The sequence below is a fragment of the Eschrichtius robustus genome, chromosome 19 (genome assembly GCF_028021215.1).
Source record: "Eschrichtius robustus isolate mEscRob2 chromosome 19, mEscRob2.pri, whole genome shotgun sequence".
Taxonomy (NCBI): domain Eukaryota; kingdom Metazoa; phylum Chordata; class Mammalia; order Artiodactyla; family Eschrichtiidae; genus Eschrichtius; species Eschrichtius robustus.
Window position 1 is genome coordinate 62,900,526 of NC_090842.1, and position 18,536 is coordinate 62,919,061.

General features: G+C 51.9%; 2 protein-coding genes and 4 non-coding genes across 10 annotated transcripts; all 6 read left to right on the forward strand.

The window, feature by feature from the left end:
• Positions 1-3,049: 3,049 nt before the first annotated feature.
• On the forward strand, positions 3,050-12,270 carry FLT3LG (fms related receptor tyrosine kinase 3 ligand). Of its 5 annotated transcripts, none has more exons than XM_068527798.1 (8): positions 3,050-3,119; positions 3,471-3,537; positions 4,087-4,197; positions 4,512-4,565; positions 4,766-4,909; positions 5,388-5,532; positions 9,400-9,587; positions 12,033-12,270. In XM_068527798.1, exons 2-8 carry the CDS (start codon positions 3,505-3,507, stop codon positions 12,243-12,245), a joined length of 888 nt encoding a protein of 295 aa, XP_068383899.1. In that variant the 5' UTR covers positions 3,050-3,119; positions 3,471-3,504; the 3' UTR covers positions 12,246-12,270. The 5 variants fall into 5 exon arrangements, with proteins under 5 accessions (XP_068383899.1, XP_068383901.1, XP_068383902.1 ...); XM_068527800.1 differs by having other exon boundaries at positions 5,388-5,526; XM_068527801.1 differs by having other exon boundaries at positions 5,442-5,532.
• A 973-nt stretch (positions 12,271-13,243) lies between these two features.
• Positions 13,244-17,011, forward strand: RPL13A (ribosomal protein L13a). Its single transcript, XM_068527443.1, has 8 exons — positions 13,244-13,321; positions 14,910-14,982; positions 15,352-15,417; positions 15,627-15,728; positions 15,934-16,019; positions 16,199-16,258; positions 16,582-16,704; positions 16,896-17,011. Exons 1-8 carry the CDS (start codon positions 13,307-13,309, stop codon positions 16,980-16,982), a joined length of 612 nt encoding a protein of 203 aa, XP_068383544.1. The 5' UTR covers positions 13,244-13,306; the 3' UTR covers positions 16,983-17,011.
• LOC137754029 (small nucleolar RNA Z195/SNORD33/SNORD32 family) lies at positions 15,026-15,109 on the forward strand. Its single transcript, XR_011071708.1, has one exon. It is a non-coding gene; the product is annotated as a small nucleolar RNA Z195/SNORD33/SNORD32 family (small nucleolar RNA).
• LOC137754028 (small nucleolar RNA Z195/SNORD33/SNORD32 family) lies at positions 15,766-15,850 on the forward strand. Its single transcript, XR_011071707.1, has one exon. It is a non-coding gene; the product is annotated as a small nucleolar RNA Z195/SNORD33/SNORD32 family (small nucleolar RNA).
• LOC137754030 (small nucleolar RNA SNORD34) lies at positions 16,059-16,129 on the forward strand. The gene has a single exon (XR_011071709.1). It is a non-coding gene; the product is annotated as a small nucleolar RNA SNORD34 (small nucleolar RNA).
• On the forward strand, positions 16,334-16,420 carry LOC137754037 (small nucleolar RNA SNORD35). The gene has a single exon (XR_011071715.1). It is a non-coding gene; the product is annotated as a small nucleolar RNA SNORD35 (small nucleolar RNA).
• Positions 17,012-18,536: the final 1,525 nt, after the last annotated feature.

Here is an 18,536-nt window from a genome sequence, read left to right on the forward strand (position 1 = left end):
AGATGGCAGGAATCTTCCCAAGGCAGGTGCCCCTTCACTGAGCTTTTTTTCCCCCAGCCTTATTGGGGTATGATTGACAGTTAAAAATTGTATATATTTCAGTTTTACAATGTGGTTTCTTAAGGTGTGCAACATGATAATTTAACATACATATGCACTGTGAAATGATTACCACAATCAAGTTAATTAACACAGCCGTCACCTCACATAATTACCTTTTTTATTTGTGGTGAGAATACTGAAGATCCACTCTCACGGGACTTCCCTGGTGGCGCAGTGGTTAAGACTCCGCCTGCCAATGCAGGGGACACGGGTTCCAGCCCTGGTCCGGGAAGATCCCGCATGCCGCGGAGCAACTAAGCCCTTGCGTCACAACTACTGAGCCCGCGTGCTTAGAGCCCGTGCTCCGCAACAAGAGAAGCCACAGCAGTGAGAAGCCCGCGCACCGCAACGAAGAGTAACTCTCGCTCGCCACGGCTAGAGAAAGCCCTCACACAGCAACGAAGAGCCAACACAGCCAAAAATTAATTAATTAATTAATTAAAAAATCCACTCTCAGCCACTTCCAAGTATACCATACAGTCTTGTTAAATGGAGTCACCATGCCGTGCATTAGATCCTCAGAACTTACTCATAACTAAAAGTTGGTCTTTTCTGACCAACAACTCTGTTTCCCTGACCTCCCAGCTGCTGGCAGCCAACATTTTACTCTCTGGGTCTATTAATTTGACTTTTTTAGATTCCCCATATGTGACACCATACAGTATTAGTCTTTGACTAATTTCACTTAGCATAATGTCCTCCAGGTTAATGGCAGGTTTTCCTTCTTTTTGTGGCCGAATAATATTCCATTGTGTGTATATACACACATCTTCTTTATCCATTAGCCAATGGACAATTTTTTTGTTGTTTTGTTTTTGGCCGTGCTGCGTGGCTTGCGGGTTCTTAGTTCCCAGACCAGGGATTGAACCCACGCCCTCGGCACTGAAGGCAGGGAAAGCGTGGAGTCCTAACCACTGGACCACCAGGGAATTGCCTCTATTTGTTATTTTGTTAGGGATCTTCACACCTTTTTCCATAGTGGCTGTACCAGTTTACATTCCTCCTCACCCTCTCCAACACTTATCTGTCCTTTTGATAATAGCCATCCTAACAGGTGTGTGAGGTGATACCTCATTGTGGTTCTGATTTGCATTTCCCTGGTGATTAGTGACTGCATTGGGTCTTGAAGGACAATGAAGATCTAATTAGGTTAGAAAAGTGGTGGGGGGAGAGCATCCCTGGCAGAGGAAACAGCCAGTGCGGCCTTTGCACATGCTGTTTCCAGAGGTGAGAAAAACAGCTTTGGGGGAACTAGTGGTTTCAGTGGTGGCCCCCAAAAGATAATGTCCTAACCCCGGAACCTATGAATGTGACCTTATTTGGAAAAAGTCTTTGCAGATGTAATTAAGTCAAGGATCTCGAGATATCCTGGGTTATCCAAGTATACCCTACATCTAAATACAAGTTCCCTTATAAGAGACAAAAGAGGAGAAGACAGAAGAGGAAAAAGCCATGTGAAGTTGGAGACGGAAATTGAACTCAATTTCTAGCCTCCCTCCCCTTCCCTCGAGGTTGGAGTTGAGAGGTCGGTAAGTTAGGCTTCTTCCTGTGCCTCCAAGCCCCAACCCTCTAATCACATGACTGGTTTTTCTGGTCCTGACCAGCCCCATCCTGAGTCCCTCATTAGTGAAAACTCAGGTGTGGTCAGGGAGCGCCCCCATCCATGAATAACAAAGACAAGCCTATCATTTACCTGGAAGTTCCAAGGACTTAGAGGTTGTCTCCCAGGAAACAGCCGGACACCAGATGCATTCTCCGATATACCACAACAATGCCGAAGGGCCAGGATCCACTTGGACATTCATTTAACAAATATTGATCGAGCACTTGCCGTGAGCCATGCACAGTTCTTGGTACTGGAGATCCAGCAGGGTAAGCGGATACTCACCGTGGTCCTCCCAGAGCTGACGTCCTCATAGGGACAACTGACAATAAAGAAGAAAAGTAAACGGCAATGGTGTGTCAGAAGGTCATGAGTGACGAGGGAGAGAGCAAAGCAGGGATGAGTGGGAGTGCTGGGAGGGGGGTGCAACTTGAAAAAGGGCTGTTGGGGAAGGCTTTGCCTTGTGTATTTGAGCAAAGACCTGAATGAGATCAGGTTGAGCCATGTGGGTATCTGGGGGAAGGGCATTCCAGGCTGAGAGAACAGCCAGTGCAAAGGCCCTGGGCCAGGAGCGTGCCTGCCTTAGGCCAGCTTGGCTGCATTTGAGCGAGGAGGGAGGAGAGAGGAGACAGGGGACAGGGCCAGATCCTGCAGGTCTGTTTAGGCCACAGTGAGGACTTGGACTTTTGTGGCAGGTACGGGGGTGGGCGGTGGCGTTGGAGCAGAGGAGGGACGTGAGGGGACTTAGGTCTTCACAGGCTCCCTCTGGCTGCATATGGAGAACAGGCTGTGGCAGGTGAGGGCTGAGGCAGGGAAGCTGATGAGGTGAGTAGGGAACAGTGATATTCAGGCGTGTGATGGTGGCGGCAGTGGGGGTGATGAGAGGTGGTCGGATTCTGGATACATTTTGATGGTCAGCCAACAACTTTGCTGACGGACTGGACTGTCAGTGGACAGTGAGAGGCAAACAGAGTCACAAGTCCCCTCCATGCCTTTGGGCCTGAACACCTGGAAGGATGGAGCTGTCACTTACCTCGATGTGGAAGGTGACCGGGGTTGGGGGCTGGGGCTGAGGTTTCAAGGCAAAGATGAAGGGCTCGGGGTGACCTCCTCCTGGCCCTGTGTGATTAGCTGTAGCTAGAGACAGATCCACGTTGGAACCGCAGCTCTCCATTCACTGTGTCCCCCCACCCCCCCACCCAGGGAACAACCCAACCTCAGCCCGCTTGAGCGGGAGTCCCACTGAGGCGCCCTTTGGGGCGTCAGCTGCCACTGTCACCACCAGGTGGCGCCCCTTGCACCACCCCGATCCCCACCCGCCCAGCTCACTATCTCCCCCCAATATTTCCTTTCACTTTCGATCTCCGGCTGTCACCCGGCGTGGCCCCTTCCACACCCAGCTGGGGCAAGCCTGGTGCGTGAGGAGAAATGGGCTCCTGGTCCCCGAAGGGCGGGGCCGGGATCCCCCTCTTGGGGCTGAGCGGAGAGGCGTGGGGGTCGGGTTCCTGGGTCCCTGGCCTGGGGAGGGTTGCGGGCACCGGACGTCGGGGTTCTTAGAAGGGGAGATGAGGAGTTTTTACCATAACCGTGCTTCACGCAGGAAGCTCTACAGAGTAGGAGGCGGAAACTTAGCCACATCAAAGGACCGAGGGAGGGGCGGAGGGGCGGGGAGGGGGAGGGGCGGGGAGGTGGAGGGGCGGGAGGGGCGGGCAAGGAAGGGGCTGGGGTGCGGGGGTCCGAGACTCGCTCTTCTGTCCCTTCCAAGATCCGGCCACAGGCATGAGGGGCCCCGGGCCGAAATGATAGTGCTGGCGCCAGCCTGGAGCCCAACTGTGCGTATCCCTGGGGGTTAAGGTGGGGCAAAGGAAGAGTGGTGTCCAGATGGGCAGAGCTGAGAGGGGAGATGGACAGAGTTGGGGGGAGATGGACGGGGTGGGGGAGATGGACAGGGGTTGGGGGAGATGGGTAAGGGTCGGGGGAAGAAACAGGGAGGTGGGTACAAGTGGGAAAGATGGGACCCAGATTGAGGGAGAAACAGGAGAGATGAGCATGGAGGGGCAGAGGGATGGACAGAGATGAGAAAATCCTGGGCAGAAGTGAGCAGAAGTGGAGAGAGATGGGTCGAGGTAGGGAGATGGGGGGCGAAACAGATGGGGCAGAGGAGGGTGAAACCTGGTCAGCACCCGACCAGAGGCAGAAAGAGATACAGGAAAGATGGTCAGAGGTGGGCACACAGGAGCCAAGAGGAGGAGGAGCCGAGAAGTGGAAGAGCTGGAAAGGAGAAAGAGGGAAGAGAGAAAAGGGGGCTGGAGGGGGCAGCCTCGACGAGGGAGGGGGGCGGGCGTAGAGCCAGTGGGGCCCTCACTCCGCGCCGCCCGCAGACCTCCCTGCTGCTCTTGCTGCTGCTGAGCCCCGGCCTCCGCGGGACCCCGGACTGCTCCTTCCCCCACAGCCCCATCTCCTCCACCTTCACCAGCACCATCGGCAAGCTGGTGAGCGTCCCTGCTCCAAATCCGAGGCCGAGGTTCTGTCTCTGGGTTTGAGTTCCCCCTGTCTAGGTCTCTGTGGCTCCCTGTCTCCCCACTCTGGGTCCCCGTCCCCCTCTCTCTGGGTCCCCGCCCCCTCCGGGTCTCTGTCCCCCTATCTCTGGGTACCCGCCCCGCCCGGGTCTCTGTACCCCTCTCTCTGGGTCCCCACCCTGGGTCCCTGCCGCCTTCTCTCTGGGTCCCTGTCCCCCCGCCCCCGGGTCCCCATAGCTCTCTTTCCTCCTGTCTGCAGCCAGGCCTGACCCTGTTTTCTCCCGCAGTCTGACTACCTGCTTCAAGATTACCCAGTCACTGTTGCCTCCAACCTGCAGGACGTGAGTCACAGATGGGAGGGGCCCGGGATGGAGGTGGGAAGGAGAGATTCAAGATTCACCACCCCTCAGGGAGCCAGGCTAGTGTGCTGACCCGGCCCCCTCCTCCCCCGGGACCCTGGAGTCCCGGCCCCCAGCCCCACCAGTTAAGCCCCCTGCCCCCTCCGCCCACGGAACCCAGAGCCTGGGTGGTCTCTCCCCAGGACGAGCTCTGTGGGGCTTTCTGGCGTCTGGTCCTGGCCCAGCGCTGGATGGGACGGCTCAAGACCGTGGCTGGGTCCCAGATGGGGAAACTGCTGGAGGCTGTCAACACCGAGATACACTTCGTCACCTCATGTGCCTTCCAGGTCAGCCCTGAACTTGGGGAACAAGTGAGGGGAGCATGATGCTTTCCTAGGGATTGGAAGCAAAGGTCTGCTAGGCCTTACTGGAGATTTCCTTTGACCTGAGCAGCCTGAGGGAGGTGGAGCTGGAAGTCCAGTCCTGCTGGGGGCCCTCAGTGCTGGGAAGTGACAATTCTCTTAAGTACTGGAGGATGGCCAGGGGTCTGAGCCCAATGCACCAATTCTAAGTTTGTTTCTCAGGCCCTGTTGAAGGATGTTGCTAAGGGGTTCTCACCCCTAGCAACCCGGAGAAGGAGGGGATCTAAACTCCCTCCTGATCCAGGTCTGACTGGACCGCATTGCTAGACATTTCTAAGGAGGCTTCCCCCTAGCAACCTGGGGGAGCAAGGCTCCAAACTCTCTGTGAGATCCAGGCCTTGCCCTTGACCTGAGGTGACGCTGGGGGTGATGCCGTGGTGACGTCTCCCTCCCCTGCCCCCAGCCCCTCCCCAGCTGTCTTCGCTTCGTCCAGGCCAACATCTCCCACCTCCTGCAGGACACTTCCCAGCAGCTGGTGGCCTTGAAGCCCTGGATCACCCGCCGGAATTTCTCCAGGTGCCTGGAGCTGCAGTGTCAGCCGGGTAAAGGTGCCCAGCGCCCCATAGCCCACTGCCCCACCCCCTCCTCTCCCACCTTCACTAGGCCCTCACCCCTTCCACTCAGGGCTCCCCAGACCCCACCGTGCTCCTTTGGGCTGTGTGACTTTGGGCCTGTCATCCCCCTCTGGGCCTCAGTTTACCCATCTCTGAGAAGGGAATAACCATCCCTGCCTGTTTCTCTGAGGTAGCTCTATACCATAGAAATAGAGTCACACGTTTGAGTGTAAATTTTGTTGTAGCTGTGTTTAAAAAAAGTTAAAAAGAAAAAAGGTTAATTCATTTATTTTTCAGGATTCTTAATGTTTGTTATTTTTTAGCATGTTATTGGTGGATTTATTTTTTAAACTTTTTTATGTTGGGATAATTACAGATTCAAAGGAAAGGGGCATAGAATCTGTACAGGGAGGTCTTGCACACCCTTCACCCAGCCTCCCCAGTGGTACCTTTTGCTTGGTAACATTAATTATAGCACTATGTCAAAACCAAGACATTGACATGGGTACAATCCACAGAGTTTATTCAGAGTTTACCAGTTATATATGCATGCATGCATGTGTGTGAGTATTAGTTTGTTACAGCTGCTGTAACAAAGTACCACCAACTAGGTTATTGAAGCAGCAGAAGTTTATCTTCTTACAGTTGGGAAATTGAGGTGTCAGTAGGACTAGCTTCTTCTGAGGGCTGTGAGGGAAGGATCTGTTCCAGGTCTCTCTCCTTGGCTTATAGATGGCCATTTTCATGTTCACATGGCACTCTCCCCCTATGCATATCTCTGTGTCTAGATTTCCCCTTCTTATAAGGATACCAGTCATATTGGATTAGGGCCCACCATTAACAACCTCATTTTAACTTGATCACCTCTTTGCAGACCTGATCTCCAAATAAGGGCACATTCTGAGGTACTGTGGGCTAGGATTTCATCATATGAATTTTGAGGGACACGTTCAACCCCTAAAAGAGAGAGTGTGTGTGTGTGTGTATATATGTGTGTCTATGTAATTTTATCACACATGTAGCTTTGTGTAACCACATGTGAGTTTGTGCAACTAGATCTCATCCTAAAACTCCCATCCTAACCCCTGTCAACCAGTAATCTGTTCTCTATAATGATGTTATTGAATTTATTATTATTATTATTTTTTTTTTTGGCTGTGCTGCATGGCTTGCAGGATCTTTGTTCCCCAACCAGAGATCAAACCCGTGCCACCTGCAGTGGAAGCGTGTAGTCCTAACCACTGGACCGCCCGGGAATTCTGTGATGTTATTGAATTTATTTATTTATTTAGCGGAGTCTTAACCACTGGACCACCAGGGAAGTCCCTTGAATTTAATTCTCATAATTTTATAATTTTTAAAATAATATTTAAATCACAAGTTTTTTGGGGGGCCACGCCCCGCAACTTGTGGGATTTTAGTTCCCTGATCAGGGATCGAACCAGGGCCCTCGGCAGTGAGAGCTCACTGTCCTAACCGCTGGACCGCCAGGGAAGTCCCTAAACCACAAATTTTACCAACTCAATATTTTTTATTTAACCCAATATATTTTAACCCAAGATATCATTTCAACACATAATCAGTATTTTTAAAAATTACTTAATGAGGTATTTCACATCCTTTTTTCCCTACTAAGTCTTTAAGAATTGGTGTGTATTTTACACGGACAGCACATCTCAGTTCAGATTGGCCGCAGGTCACATATTTAGTCGCCACATGAGGCAAGTGGCCGCCATATTGGATGGACCAGCCCTAAAGTTTCAAAGTGGGGAATTTCCTAGAGGTCCCGTGGTTAGGACTCTGAGCTTTTGCCGCCAAGGGCACAGGTTCAGTCCCTGGTCAGGGAACTAAGATCCTGCAAGACACGTGGTGCGGCCAAAAAAAAAACAAGTTTCAAAGTGAAATAACTTTATTGGAATATGACGACAGACCACGCCCTGTGAAAACTTAACTTGTTCAATTTATTAAGTTTTCCTTTATGGCCAAGTATATAATCAGTTTTGTAACTGAACAAGGTCTTAGGAAAATAATAGATTTTTTTTTTTTTTTTTTTTTTTTTTGGTATGATCAGGATTGAATCAGTGTGTATATATTCTATCAACCTTATCTTGGTATTATTCAGAGACTTTCTGACTTCGTTATATTTGTCTACAAGATCTGTCAGGTTCTGAGAGGGATGGTTAAAAACCTCCCGCTCTAGGAACTTGCCTGGCGGTCCAGTGGTTAGGACTCCATGCTTCCACTGCAGGGGGCACAGGTTCCATCCCTGGTCAGATCCCGCAAGCCGTGCGGGGGGTGGGGGTGGGGGTGGGGGTGGGGGGACATAAGAAAACCTCCCACTCTAATTATATTCTTCTCAATTTCTTCCTGCATTTCCAATCGTTTAGTCATTTATAGATATATAAATTATTTGTTTGTTTGTTTATTTATTTTTGGCTGCATGGGGTCTTCGTTGCTGGCGCGGGCTTTCTCTAGTTGCGGCGAGCGGGGGCTACTCTTCATTGTGGTGCGCGGGCTTCTCATTGCAGTGGCTTCTCCTGTTGCGGAGCACAGGCTCTAGGTGCGTGGGTTTCAGTAGCCGTGGTGCGCGGGCTCAGTAGTTGTGGCTCTCGGGCTCTAGAGCGCAGGCTCAGTAGTTGTGGCTCACGGGCTTAGTTGCTCCGCGGCATGTGGGATCTTCCCGGACCAGGGATCGAAGCCATGTCCCCTGCATTGGCAGGCGGATTCTTAACCACTGCGCCACCAGAGAAGTCCTAGTCATTTATATTTAATGTTGTCATTTGTATTTACATGTATCACTAATCATTCATTCAACCAACCTTTATTAACCATCTCCCTGGTGCCTGGCATTGGAGACACAGCACAAAACAAGATCAAGTCCATGTCCATGGGAGGCTGACCTGCTAATAAAGGAGACAGATAATAAACATGTAAACATATAATTAATCAGGAAAATATCTGAGTGTAACGAGCCCCATGCAGGCAAATTAAAACAGGGTGATGGAATCATGGGCTGAGGTGGTTGACTGGAAAGTCACTGAAAGTTGACAAGGGAACAGCCAGTGCAAAGGCCCTGAGGCAGAAACCTGCCTACCCGTTTAAGGAATCATGAGGAGGCCCCAGTGGCTGAGGGCAAGTAAGCAAAGGGGAGAAGGTGGGGGGTGAGGGTTCAGAAGGAACAAAGGGGGCCAGATCAAGTGGGGCCTTGTGAGCCATCATAGCTTCACACATTGTATCTTTCATTGTTCTATTATCTGTCCATTCATCCACTCAGATATTTACTTTATGTAAATTAAACTATTATTTCATCAGCACTAAGTAGTACGTTCTGGCAATAAGGCTCCTGTCACCCTCATGTAGCTCATAGACTATTGGGGGAAGAAGACAAATAAGGAAATCGATACATAAGCACTAGACACACATTTGTCCCTTTATAAAATAAAATGTAGGGAATTCCCTGGAGGTCCACTGGTTAGGACTTCCACACTTCCACTGGCAGGGGCCTGGGTTCGATCCCTGGTCGGGGAACTAAGATCCCACATGCCGTACGGGCAAAAAGAAAAAAGAAGAAAAATGATATATTTGAAATAAAAAGTTATTAGTGGCTTTAAAAAATAAATAAAATTCAACCTTACTACGTGCTAGACACTGTTCTAAGCACTTTCGGTATATTCACGCGTTTAATCTTTGTGACAACCTTATGAAGTCGACACAATAATTATCCCCATTTTATGGATGAGGTGACTGAGGCCCAGAGAAGTGAGCAGCCCACCCGAGGTCACACAGCAGGACCAGGCAGGCCTTTTTTTTCCTTCCCTGGCCTGGCCCTTCTCAGTCACCCAGCCTCCTCTCTCCTGGCAGACTCCTCCACCCTGCTGCCCCCAAGGAGTCCCGGGGCCTTGGGGGCCACATCCCTGCCAGCCCCGCAGGCCCCTCTTCTGCTCTTCTTGCTGCTGCTGCTGCTGCCCGTGGCCCTCCTGCTGCTGGCCGCTGCCTGGTGCCTGCACTGGCGAAGGAAGAGACAGAGGATGCCTTACCCTGGGGAGCGGGTGAGCCAGTGGGGTGGGCAGAGGGCATGGCCGGAGTCAGCTGATCCTTTGGGGGCCATAGGTGCCCTGCTTGGAGCACTGACTCCTCATCAAGCTGAGGACCCTGGATTTGGTGTTGGTGTGGGTGGCCTGTGTGGAGGGGGGCCTTGAGCAGGGAAGGTGTGGGTCAGTCCGGATGCAAGAAGACCCTTCTGGGGCCATGGAGGGGGACAGACTGGAACAGACAGCAGACTGGAGGCCAAAGTGGAGGCTGCTGGGCGAGGGTCCAGGGAGAGAGGACCAGGCCTGAGCCAGGGCCGGACCACGGGGACGGAGAGGAGGGGACGGGCAGAGTCACGGGTCAGGGATCATCAGGAGGGATGGGGCTGGAGACTGACAGGCTTGGTGGGGGGTGGGAGGAAGGAGGAAGGGGAGGTGGCGCAAGCAGAGGACGCTGGGTCTGGCCCAGTGGGGAACCTGGGGGGAGGAGGGAGATTCGGGAAAGACAGTGAGCTCAGTGGGGACCTGCGGACATGAGGACACCACCCACCCCAACCTCCGGGGAGGTATTTGAATACAGGAGTCTGCAAGCCAGGAGAGAGCGGCCTCCTGGAGCAGGCAGAGGGGACCGCCTCTGCAAAGCCCTCCTGGTGTGAAAAACGTCAGGGTGTTCTAGCAACTTCGCCCAGCCTGGGGTGGGTGGGTGGGGGATTGAAAATGGCACAGCAACATCTAGGCCTCAAAGTCGAGGTAAGGGAGCTGAGACTTCTCACCTAGGGCAGCAGGAAGAGGAAGCCCCAGAGGCAAACTTGGGAACCAGTCTGGGGGCAGAAGGTGGGTGGTTCCCCGAGGGAGGAAGGAGTGGAGGGCCCAGGTTCCCAATGTGCTCAGAGGGATCTAACAAGAAACATCTGGCATCAATGGCTTACACGTAGAGTGCCTCAGTGTCTCAGGTCTTGTGCTGGAGCTTTCTACAAATTAACTCACTTAATTGAGAAGCTGGTGCCATTATTATCCCCATTTCACAGAGGCGGAAACCAAGGCCCAGAGAGGTAAATCATTTGCCAAAAGTCACACAGCTCATGAGTGACAGAGCCAAGATTTGACTCTGGGCCTTCTGATTCCGGCTTCTGTGCCTTTCACTCTTCTGCCTCAGTTTCCTTATCTGTACAAAAGACTCTAATAATAATCCTTCTACCATAGAGTTGTTGAGAGGTTAAGGGAAGTGACCACGAAAAACCCTTTGAGCAATCCTGTCCAATGAAATAGAATATAAGCCACACATGTGATTTTAAATTTTCTAGTAGCTGAATCTTTTTTTAAAGTAAAAATAAGCAGGTTAGTATAAAGAATATATTTTAGGGAATCCCCTGGTGGTCCAGTGGTTAGGACTCTGTGCTTCCACTGCAGGGGTCACGGGTTTGATTCTTGGTCAGGGAACTAAGATCCCGTAAGCCCAGTGGCGTGGCCAAAAAAAAGAATATATTTTATTTCACCCTGTGTATCCAAAATGTTGTCATCTCAACATGTAATCAATACTTTAAAAAATTATCAGTGAGATATTTTTACATTCTTTTTTTCATACCAAGTCTTCAGAATGTAGTGTGTATGCTACACTCACAGCACATCGCAATGCATATGCGAAATTTTTATCAGAAATATTTGATCAGTATTTAGAGTCCATGAAATTTACAGCTGCATAAGTAGATTCGTATACTCAAGTTCTTTGAAACCTACAGAAGTTTTCCAGTAACTGGATCACGGAACAATTTCTAAATTAAATGATCTTTCATGTCAGCATTTGTTTTGGGGAGTACTTTTTTTTTTTTTTTTTTTGGCTGCATTGGGTCTTCGTTGCTATGCACGGGCTTTCTCTAGTTGTGGTGAGCGGGGGCTACTCTTTGTTGTGGTGCGAGGACTTCTCATTGCAGAGCACAGGCTCTAGAGCGCAGGCTCAGTACTTGTGGTGCACGAGCTTAATAGCTCTGCGGCATATGGGATCTTCCCGGATCAGGGCTTGAATACGTGTCCCCTGCATTGGTAGGCGGACTTCTAACCACTGCGCCACCAGGGACGTCCCCGAGATACAATTTTCAATTGAGAAGTTTTCCTCCTACCCTTGTCCCTGTTCACACCCTGTTTTCCCACTCTCCCAATAACCACACTATTTAAGTTTAAATTAGGTAAAATGAAAAACTCAGTTTCTCAGTTTTGCTGGCCACATTTACAGTGCCCAGTATTCACATGTGGCTGGTATCACAGCTGTCCTGGAGAGCGCAGATCTCTCATGGTTGCAGAGAGTTACTTCTCTCGGCCAGCGATGCCCAAACACATAGTGAGCATTCAGGGTGAATGGAGTTGGTTTTGGCACTGAGACTGTGCCAAGCCCTGAGCTTGGTGCTTTCCTGTCCTCTGTCCACGGAGCCTCAAACAGCCCAGTGAGTCATCTATCATCCCATTTTACAGAGGAGGACACTGAGGCCCAGAGAGAGGAGTCACCTGCCCGAGGACACAGAGTCGGAACTTGGAGGAAGTCAGCTAGAAACTGGTCCTTTCCTTGGCCACATTGCTCCTGTCACTGTCTCCCCAGGATGGAGGCAACGCCAGCACCCAGCAGCGGCCCCGGCCTCACCCTCCCCCCTCTGTACAAAGTCCTTGTCCCCAGGAAATTGTATATAAATCATCCTTTTCTACCAGCTCTGGCCAGGCCTGTCTGTGGATGGGACAGGGTGAGTGGATGGGGCAGTTTGGGTTTGGGTCTTGGTTTTTCAGTTAATGCAGTGTTTCATTCAATACCTATTTTCTGAGGCCTCCTGGGCCCCAGGGCCAGTGCAGGGCAAGGCTGGGACCCAGACGTGAGTGAGAACCAGCCCCACCCTCTCAGGGTTCCTGGTCCATGGGTGAGAAGACAGGGGCCCCAGAGAGCCCCAGTACAGGATGACACACGCTCTAATGGAGGTAGCATAGGCACTGTGGGAGCCCCGAGGATGTACCTGAGCCAGCCTGAGATAACAGGGAGGCTCTCTAGAGAGAAGGACTCAAGCCAGATTTTAGAAGGTGGGGGTGGAGGGGAGGGCATCCCAGTCAAGGGGCACCGCCAAAGCAAAGGCTTTGTCCAGAAAGTGAGACGCTCCTTTGGGGAACACTCAGGCATCTAGAAGTCATTCCTTCATACGTTAGATCTCATAGGGAAGACTATCTCCACCTTTTTGACAGGTGAGGACACTGAGGCCCATACACGGCCAGGGATTTAGCCAGATCACAAGGAAGCCGGACAGGCACCGAAATCCAGATCTCTAAGCCTAGACTGAGCGCTAAAGGGCAAGCCTCGTTGCCTGCTGTGGGCCTACACGTGATATCGCTTTAGGGGTTAAGAGCGCTTCTCCTCCAGCCTTCTCGCCCCCGCCCCACCGCAAACACAGCGAGCAACTCGCGCGAGGATTACTAGCCCCTCCTAAATACGGCAACAGAGGCTGAACAGCCCCGCCCCCGCAGAGCCCCCTCCTACCCCACGTGATCTCGCCCGGCACAGCCATGGCCGCCTAGGTTCGATAGAAACGATACTGATTGGACAGTCAAAAGATGACCCGCCTTCCAGTGGGCCTTTCTGCGCACGCGCAAGGCACTCTGGCCAATGAAAAGACGGAAAGCGCCCGTGTTGCGTCACTTCCTCCGCCCCTGTTTCAAGGGATAAGAAACCCTGCGGTTAAGGTTCCTTCTTTCCCAGGCGGCTGCCGAAGATGGCGGAGGGACAGGTACAGGCTCTGCGCGGGCTGGAGCGGTGTGGGGCCGGGTGGGGTCGAGACCGGACCGGGGTTGGACCTCTTTCCTCTCGTAAGTGTACTGTGGAACTTAAGATCGACAACTGAGCAAAACAGAAAGCTTTCGGGGTAAGAGGAACCCAAAACGGAAATATAAAACGGTTTTTACGCTCTTGGCTGGCTAGAATGCGGCATCATTTTTCGCCCAGGGGGCAGTGATCGGGGCTTCCAGCACAAGAAAAGTTATTTTAAAACTAGGCCTGATTTACCTTGATTTTGGCCGGGCCTTGGCCGAATTGGGCCAGTGTGTCCTCAGCGGTGGGGAAGCACGCGGAAGGCAGCTGCGCGGCCAGGGGACGAAGAGAAGCCGAGGATTGGCCCAAATGGAGGGTATTTCCGCCCTGCCCAAGGCGCGGGTTGTTTCGGCCTCGTGGGAGTGCGCATCAGGGTTCCCCTGCAGCTGTGGGTATTTTAGCGCGAAATTTTTGCAGTGGGTCGAGAGAGCTCCTGCCTACAGGGCATGCAGGCACGAATTGTTATTTTCCTTCCTCTTGGGGGTCGAGGAAGTCTAAAGGTCTGCTGGTGCTGGAAACAGGATTGTGATGAAATGTTCACAGCCCTGGGATATCGTTTGTCCTTAACGACCTGGAGGCCCTCAAGGACGGCAGCAGAAACTTAATTCTGACTTTGCCCAGTCTTCTTGTGTAACCTATTCGATATAAAGGAAAGGATGCCTCTGGAAGGGGTGTGCCTGTGATGGGTCTGTGGTTCAGGAAGGAAAACCACGTTTGGGGCCAGGCAAGTGGTAGAGTTCTCCGAAACCGTGTCCCTGCATTTACGGCGCTTGGTACCGTTTGCCTTGTATTTTGTGTAATTCAGTTAATTTATCATAGTGTTCCTGAAACAGATATTGGAGATTTGGAGGGTTTTGACCAAAGTTATGTTGTCAGGAAGTCTGGTTTTAGATTTTGTGGCCTTTTGCACCGGCTTCCAAAAATCATAACATGTATAGCAAGCCCTTGGTAAAGACTTGGGACTTTTACACTTGACAAGAAGTTGAGGATTGGCGTTTGAGCAGTTCGCCGGATGATGCAAATCTAGTCAATACCAGAGCCAGCCAGGGCTTTAGACTACCCTTCCTAGCTTCATCCGCTCTGAACCTTCATGCTAGAAAAGTATCTGAGACCAGGACAGAATCAGATTCTGTCGAGATTCTGCAGCTTGTATCCAGATCACAGGTTCTTCTGCCTGGAGGATCAGTATTGCCAGTCTGGATTCAGATTGTAGCTCATTTGCTGACTGTCAAGCATAATCTGGGCATAAAGATTCTTGCCCTTCAAGCAGCTGAGATGTGAGGGGAGTCCTTTGGTATCTTATTCCACTTACTGAAACTCTGAGTCAGTCATTTGCTCTCTTGGCCTTGTCTGTAAAGTGAGCCTTAGGTTCTAGTTTCTGGGTCTCGTACTTGGTTAACAGGTACCCTGGGAGGTAAGTGAAATGAACAAGTAGGGAGGAATGATTGTTTGAGGTGGGGAGTCAAAGCTGTGGGTGCCTCTGAGGCCTCTCAACCTATTTCCAACAGGTCCTGGTTCTCGATGGCCGAGGCCATCTCCTGGGCCGCCTGGCAGCCATCGTGGCTAAGCAGGTGCTTCTGGGTAAGTCTGCTCCCTGCCCATAGCTCCCCCAGACACGAGCCTCAAGGTCAGTGATGAGCAAAAATCACCATCTTTCGTTTGAGTCTAACGACCATGAGATCAACCCCATGCACCGCTCTGAGACCTGCCAGCCTCCTCCCCTCCCAGGTTGGGGGCTCTGGGCTCTGTTAGACTAACAAATTGAACTTAAGCATGAGTCCAGCTTCGCCGATTGCTGCTCTGTGACACGGGGCAGGAGACTCCGTGCCTTCCTTGTGCACTGTGGCCAGTTTGAGACGGAAGGAGCCTCCTTTCTGGGTCCTTAGCAGTAACTGGGCCTGCTTCCTAACTTTTGACCTCCTTGATTGTCTCATTTTCCATTCCCTCTAGGTCGAAAGGTGGTGGTTGTGCGCTGTGAGGGCATCAACATTTCTGGCAATTTCTATAGAAACAAGTGTGAGTGAGGGCCTGGGAGGAGGGCTGGAGAGGGTGGACCTCTGTAAGGCTCACGCTTTCACGGGCTCCTAAGCAGTCCCACCAGTGGTGGGAGGTGTTAGTCTGAGTTCCCGAACACGCCCTCGGAAGTAAGGTTGTGTGCTGCGTTGGAAGGAGTTACCATCTGCCTGAGGACTCTTGAGGCCTCACGCACTCTCCCCTCTTCCCAGTGAAGTACCTGGCATTCCTCCGCAAGCGGATGAACACCAACCCCTCCCGTGGCCCCTACCACTTCCGAGCCCCCAGCCGCATCTTCTGGCGGACAGTGCGAGGTGAGCTGGGCCTGAGGACCATGGGCTGATGGGGCGGGTGGCCGGTGATGAAGACTTTTCCCACTTGTGTTCGAGTTTCCCAACCATGAGATGACTCCACATGCACTACCATCTGAGGCCGCCTGCCTGCCCGCCTGCCCGCCCAGGTGGGGCAGCGGGGTCCTCACATGCCCCACTGAGCAGGCCCGTTGTCCTCTGCCCACAGGCATGCTGCCCCACAAGACCAAGCGAGGCCAGGCCGCTCTGGACCGCCTCAAGGTGTTTGATGGGATCCCGCCACCCTATGACAAGGTGAGCGAGACCCATCTTCCTCAGCGGCATCCTTGTGTCTGGCGTCCGTGATGTTCTGCAGTTACCTACATTGTTTGATCCTCGTGAAAACAGCACTGGCTGAGACGCCTGCCCCAGCCAGCCTTCTTCCCTGTCTGTCCCTCACTCCAGGTCTCTAAGTCCCTCTCCTTCTCTAACAGAAAAAGCGGATGGTGGTTCCTGCCGCCCTCAAGGTTGTGCGTCTGAAGCCTACACGGAAGGTGAGTTCCGGGGTCTGCTGAGCGATGCCTTGGGGTCCCAGGCTTCCTGGGGGGTGCACCTAGGGCCCTAAGACTGGCAGATGATGGCTTTTTCTCACGATGGTCTGCGGATGCCACTGTGGGCAGTGCCGATAATGCCAATGGCTCAGCTGATGCCAGGAGGAGCAGAGAGCCCTGCCAGGGGTGGCTGTGTCTCTTGAGCGCAGGCTTGCTGCAAAGTTGTATGGCTGGACTGGGACCCTCTAGGACAGGATGTCAGCGCCCCTCCCCTAGTCACCCTGGCCTCGTTTTCTTACAGCTTCGTTTCTCCCTCTCCCCCACAGTTTGCCTACCTAGGGCGCCTGGCTCATGAGGTTGGCTGGAAGTACCAGGCAGTAACGGCTACACTGGAGGAGAAGAGAAAGGAGAAGGCCAAGATCCACTACCGGAAAAAGAAGCAGCTCATGGTGAGGGCGGGGCTGAGGCTGGAGGGGCACCACGCTTTCTGGGGCAGGGTCTGGGAGCTGATTACTCTTGACTTGGGTCTTTGTTATGCCCTCGGAAGGCTCTGCCTAAGGCCCGGTGTGGGTGGCCCCCTGGGATAAGGGCAGTCCTAGGGAGCAGCCACTAACCACCACCTGTCACCTTGACCCCACAGAGGCTACGGAAGCAGGCCGAAAAGAACATAGAGAAGAAAATCGACCGATTCACAGAGGTCCTCAAGACCCATGGATTCTTAGTCTGAGCCCAATAAAATTGACCGTTTCTTCTTCATGCTTGGCCTGGCCTGCCCTTCCTCCATCGCCACTCTAGGATGTGGGGGACCCCCAGGGGCTGCCGTCCAGGTGCCACAGGCAGCCTGGGGCTTAGAAGACTGGGTATAGCAAAGGGGCCTTAGCCACTGCTGTTTAAGAAAGGCCTTTTTAAAAGCGTAGACAGTTGTAAGGGCTGTGCAGGCAGAATTTGCCTGTGACCTATTCATTCATGAGAGTTTTAGGACATGGACAGTTCGAACAACCCGTGCTGTTGCAATACTGGCAAAAGTGAGCTGGAAGACCTAAGTGGAAGGGCCACTCACGTCGCCTACAGGGAGTCTAAGCTTCCCACATGGTCAGGTACTATACTCTGCAGCTGTTAGGATGTGAGAGAATGCTTGGGCAGCACGAGTCTGGGGTTCTAAAAGGTGTTTATGGAAGGGAAGTACGGCCCAAGGGGTCACAGGCATCGCCCTTGTGTCTTCCCTATATTTTGTGATCCAAAACTAATAAATTATTTTTAAAGAAATTTGGCGTCTTTGCAGTGTGTGTCTGCCATAGAGGCAGGCCCAGGGGAGCAAGGCCCTCGGCTGATGGGAGGCTTTGAAGAATAAAACTGGCTGTGCTCTTTCTGCAGATGATGGATTAGAAACTGCCTTTCGTGGAGGAGTTGACCTTTGTAGAGATTGACATGCCAAGGAATTTGAGATGCCTATGGGATTGGTATTTACGACCTGTAGAGCCTGGTGTTGCCCAGTTTGCATAAAGTTGTCTTCCCTAATTCAGCTGCAAAGTATGGAGTTGCCACCATTCTCTAAAACCAAACCGGTTCCTCACTGTGGGGCATGTGGTCTCTTCCAGTCTGCCATGCTGGGCCAAGCTTAATGTGAAGAAATGGACAAGAAAAAACATTTCGTAAACGGTGGTTAGGCATTAGAGAAAGTGGGATTTGAAAGCTCTTGGTGCTTTCTAAGATTAAAACTAGGCTTGTTAGATCTGTCAGGGTGAGTCCCTGAAAGGGTAAACATTAGGGTACCCAGCCCTGGATAATCACCCTTGGTCACCTCTCAATGACTTGACCCAGGTGGGCCCCCATCCCCATCTTACTGATGAGGGTTATGTGCAGTCAGCGGTGTCAGCCAGGATGACACGCAGAGGGGTCTGGTATGACCCAGGTACGCACATCTGTACTGGGAAGAAAGCTAGATTCGTGCTGCCCTTGGGACTGGTGGGCAGTACTTGCTAGTTGGTTCACGGGGTAGATCATAACTTGGAGCACTGTGCCATTCTCTCTTGCTTAATCTCCAAAATGTCTAAGACACCACAGTGGCTTAAATTTTCTCTAAGAATCATTTTGCAAGTGGGTGGTTCCCTACCCCTCCTGGGGCTCCCGCTTACCAGCAGAGCTGCCAACAGAAGCAACTGAAAACCAGAGTTTAAGTCTTAAGTTTAACAGGACTGCATGTAAAAGCACAATATAATCCCCTGGAAACCACAATCCCTTATATTTGGCTTACAAATGTAAAACTTGCCACTTGCAAAGA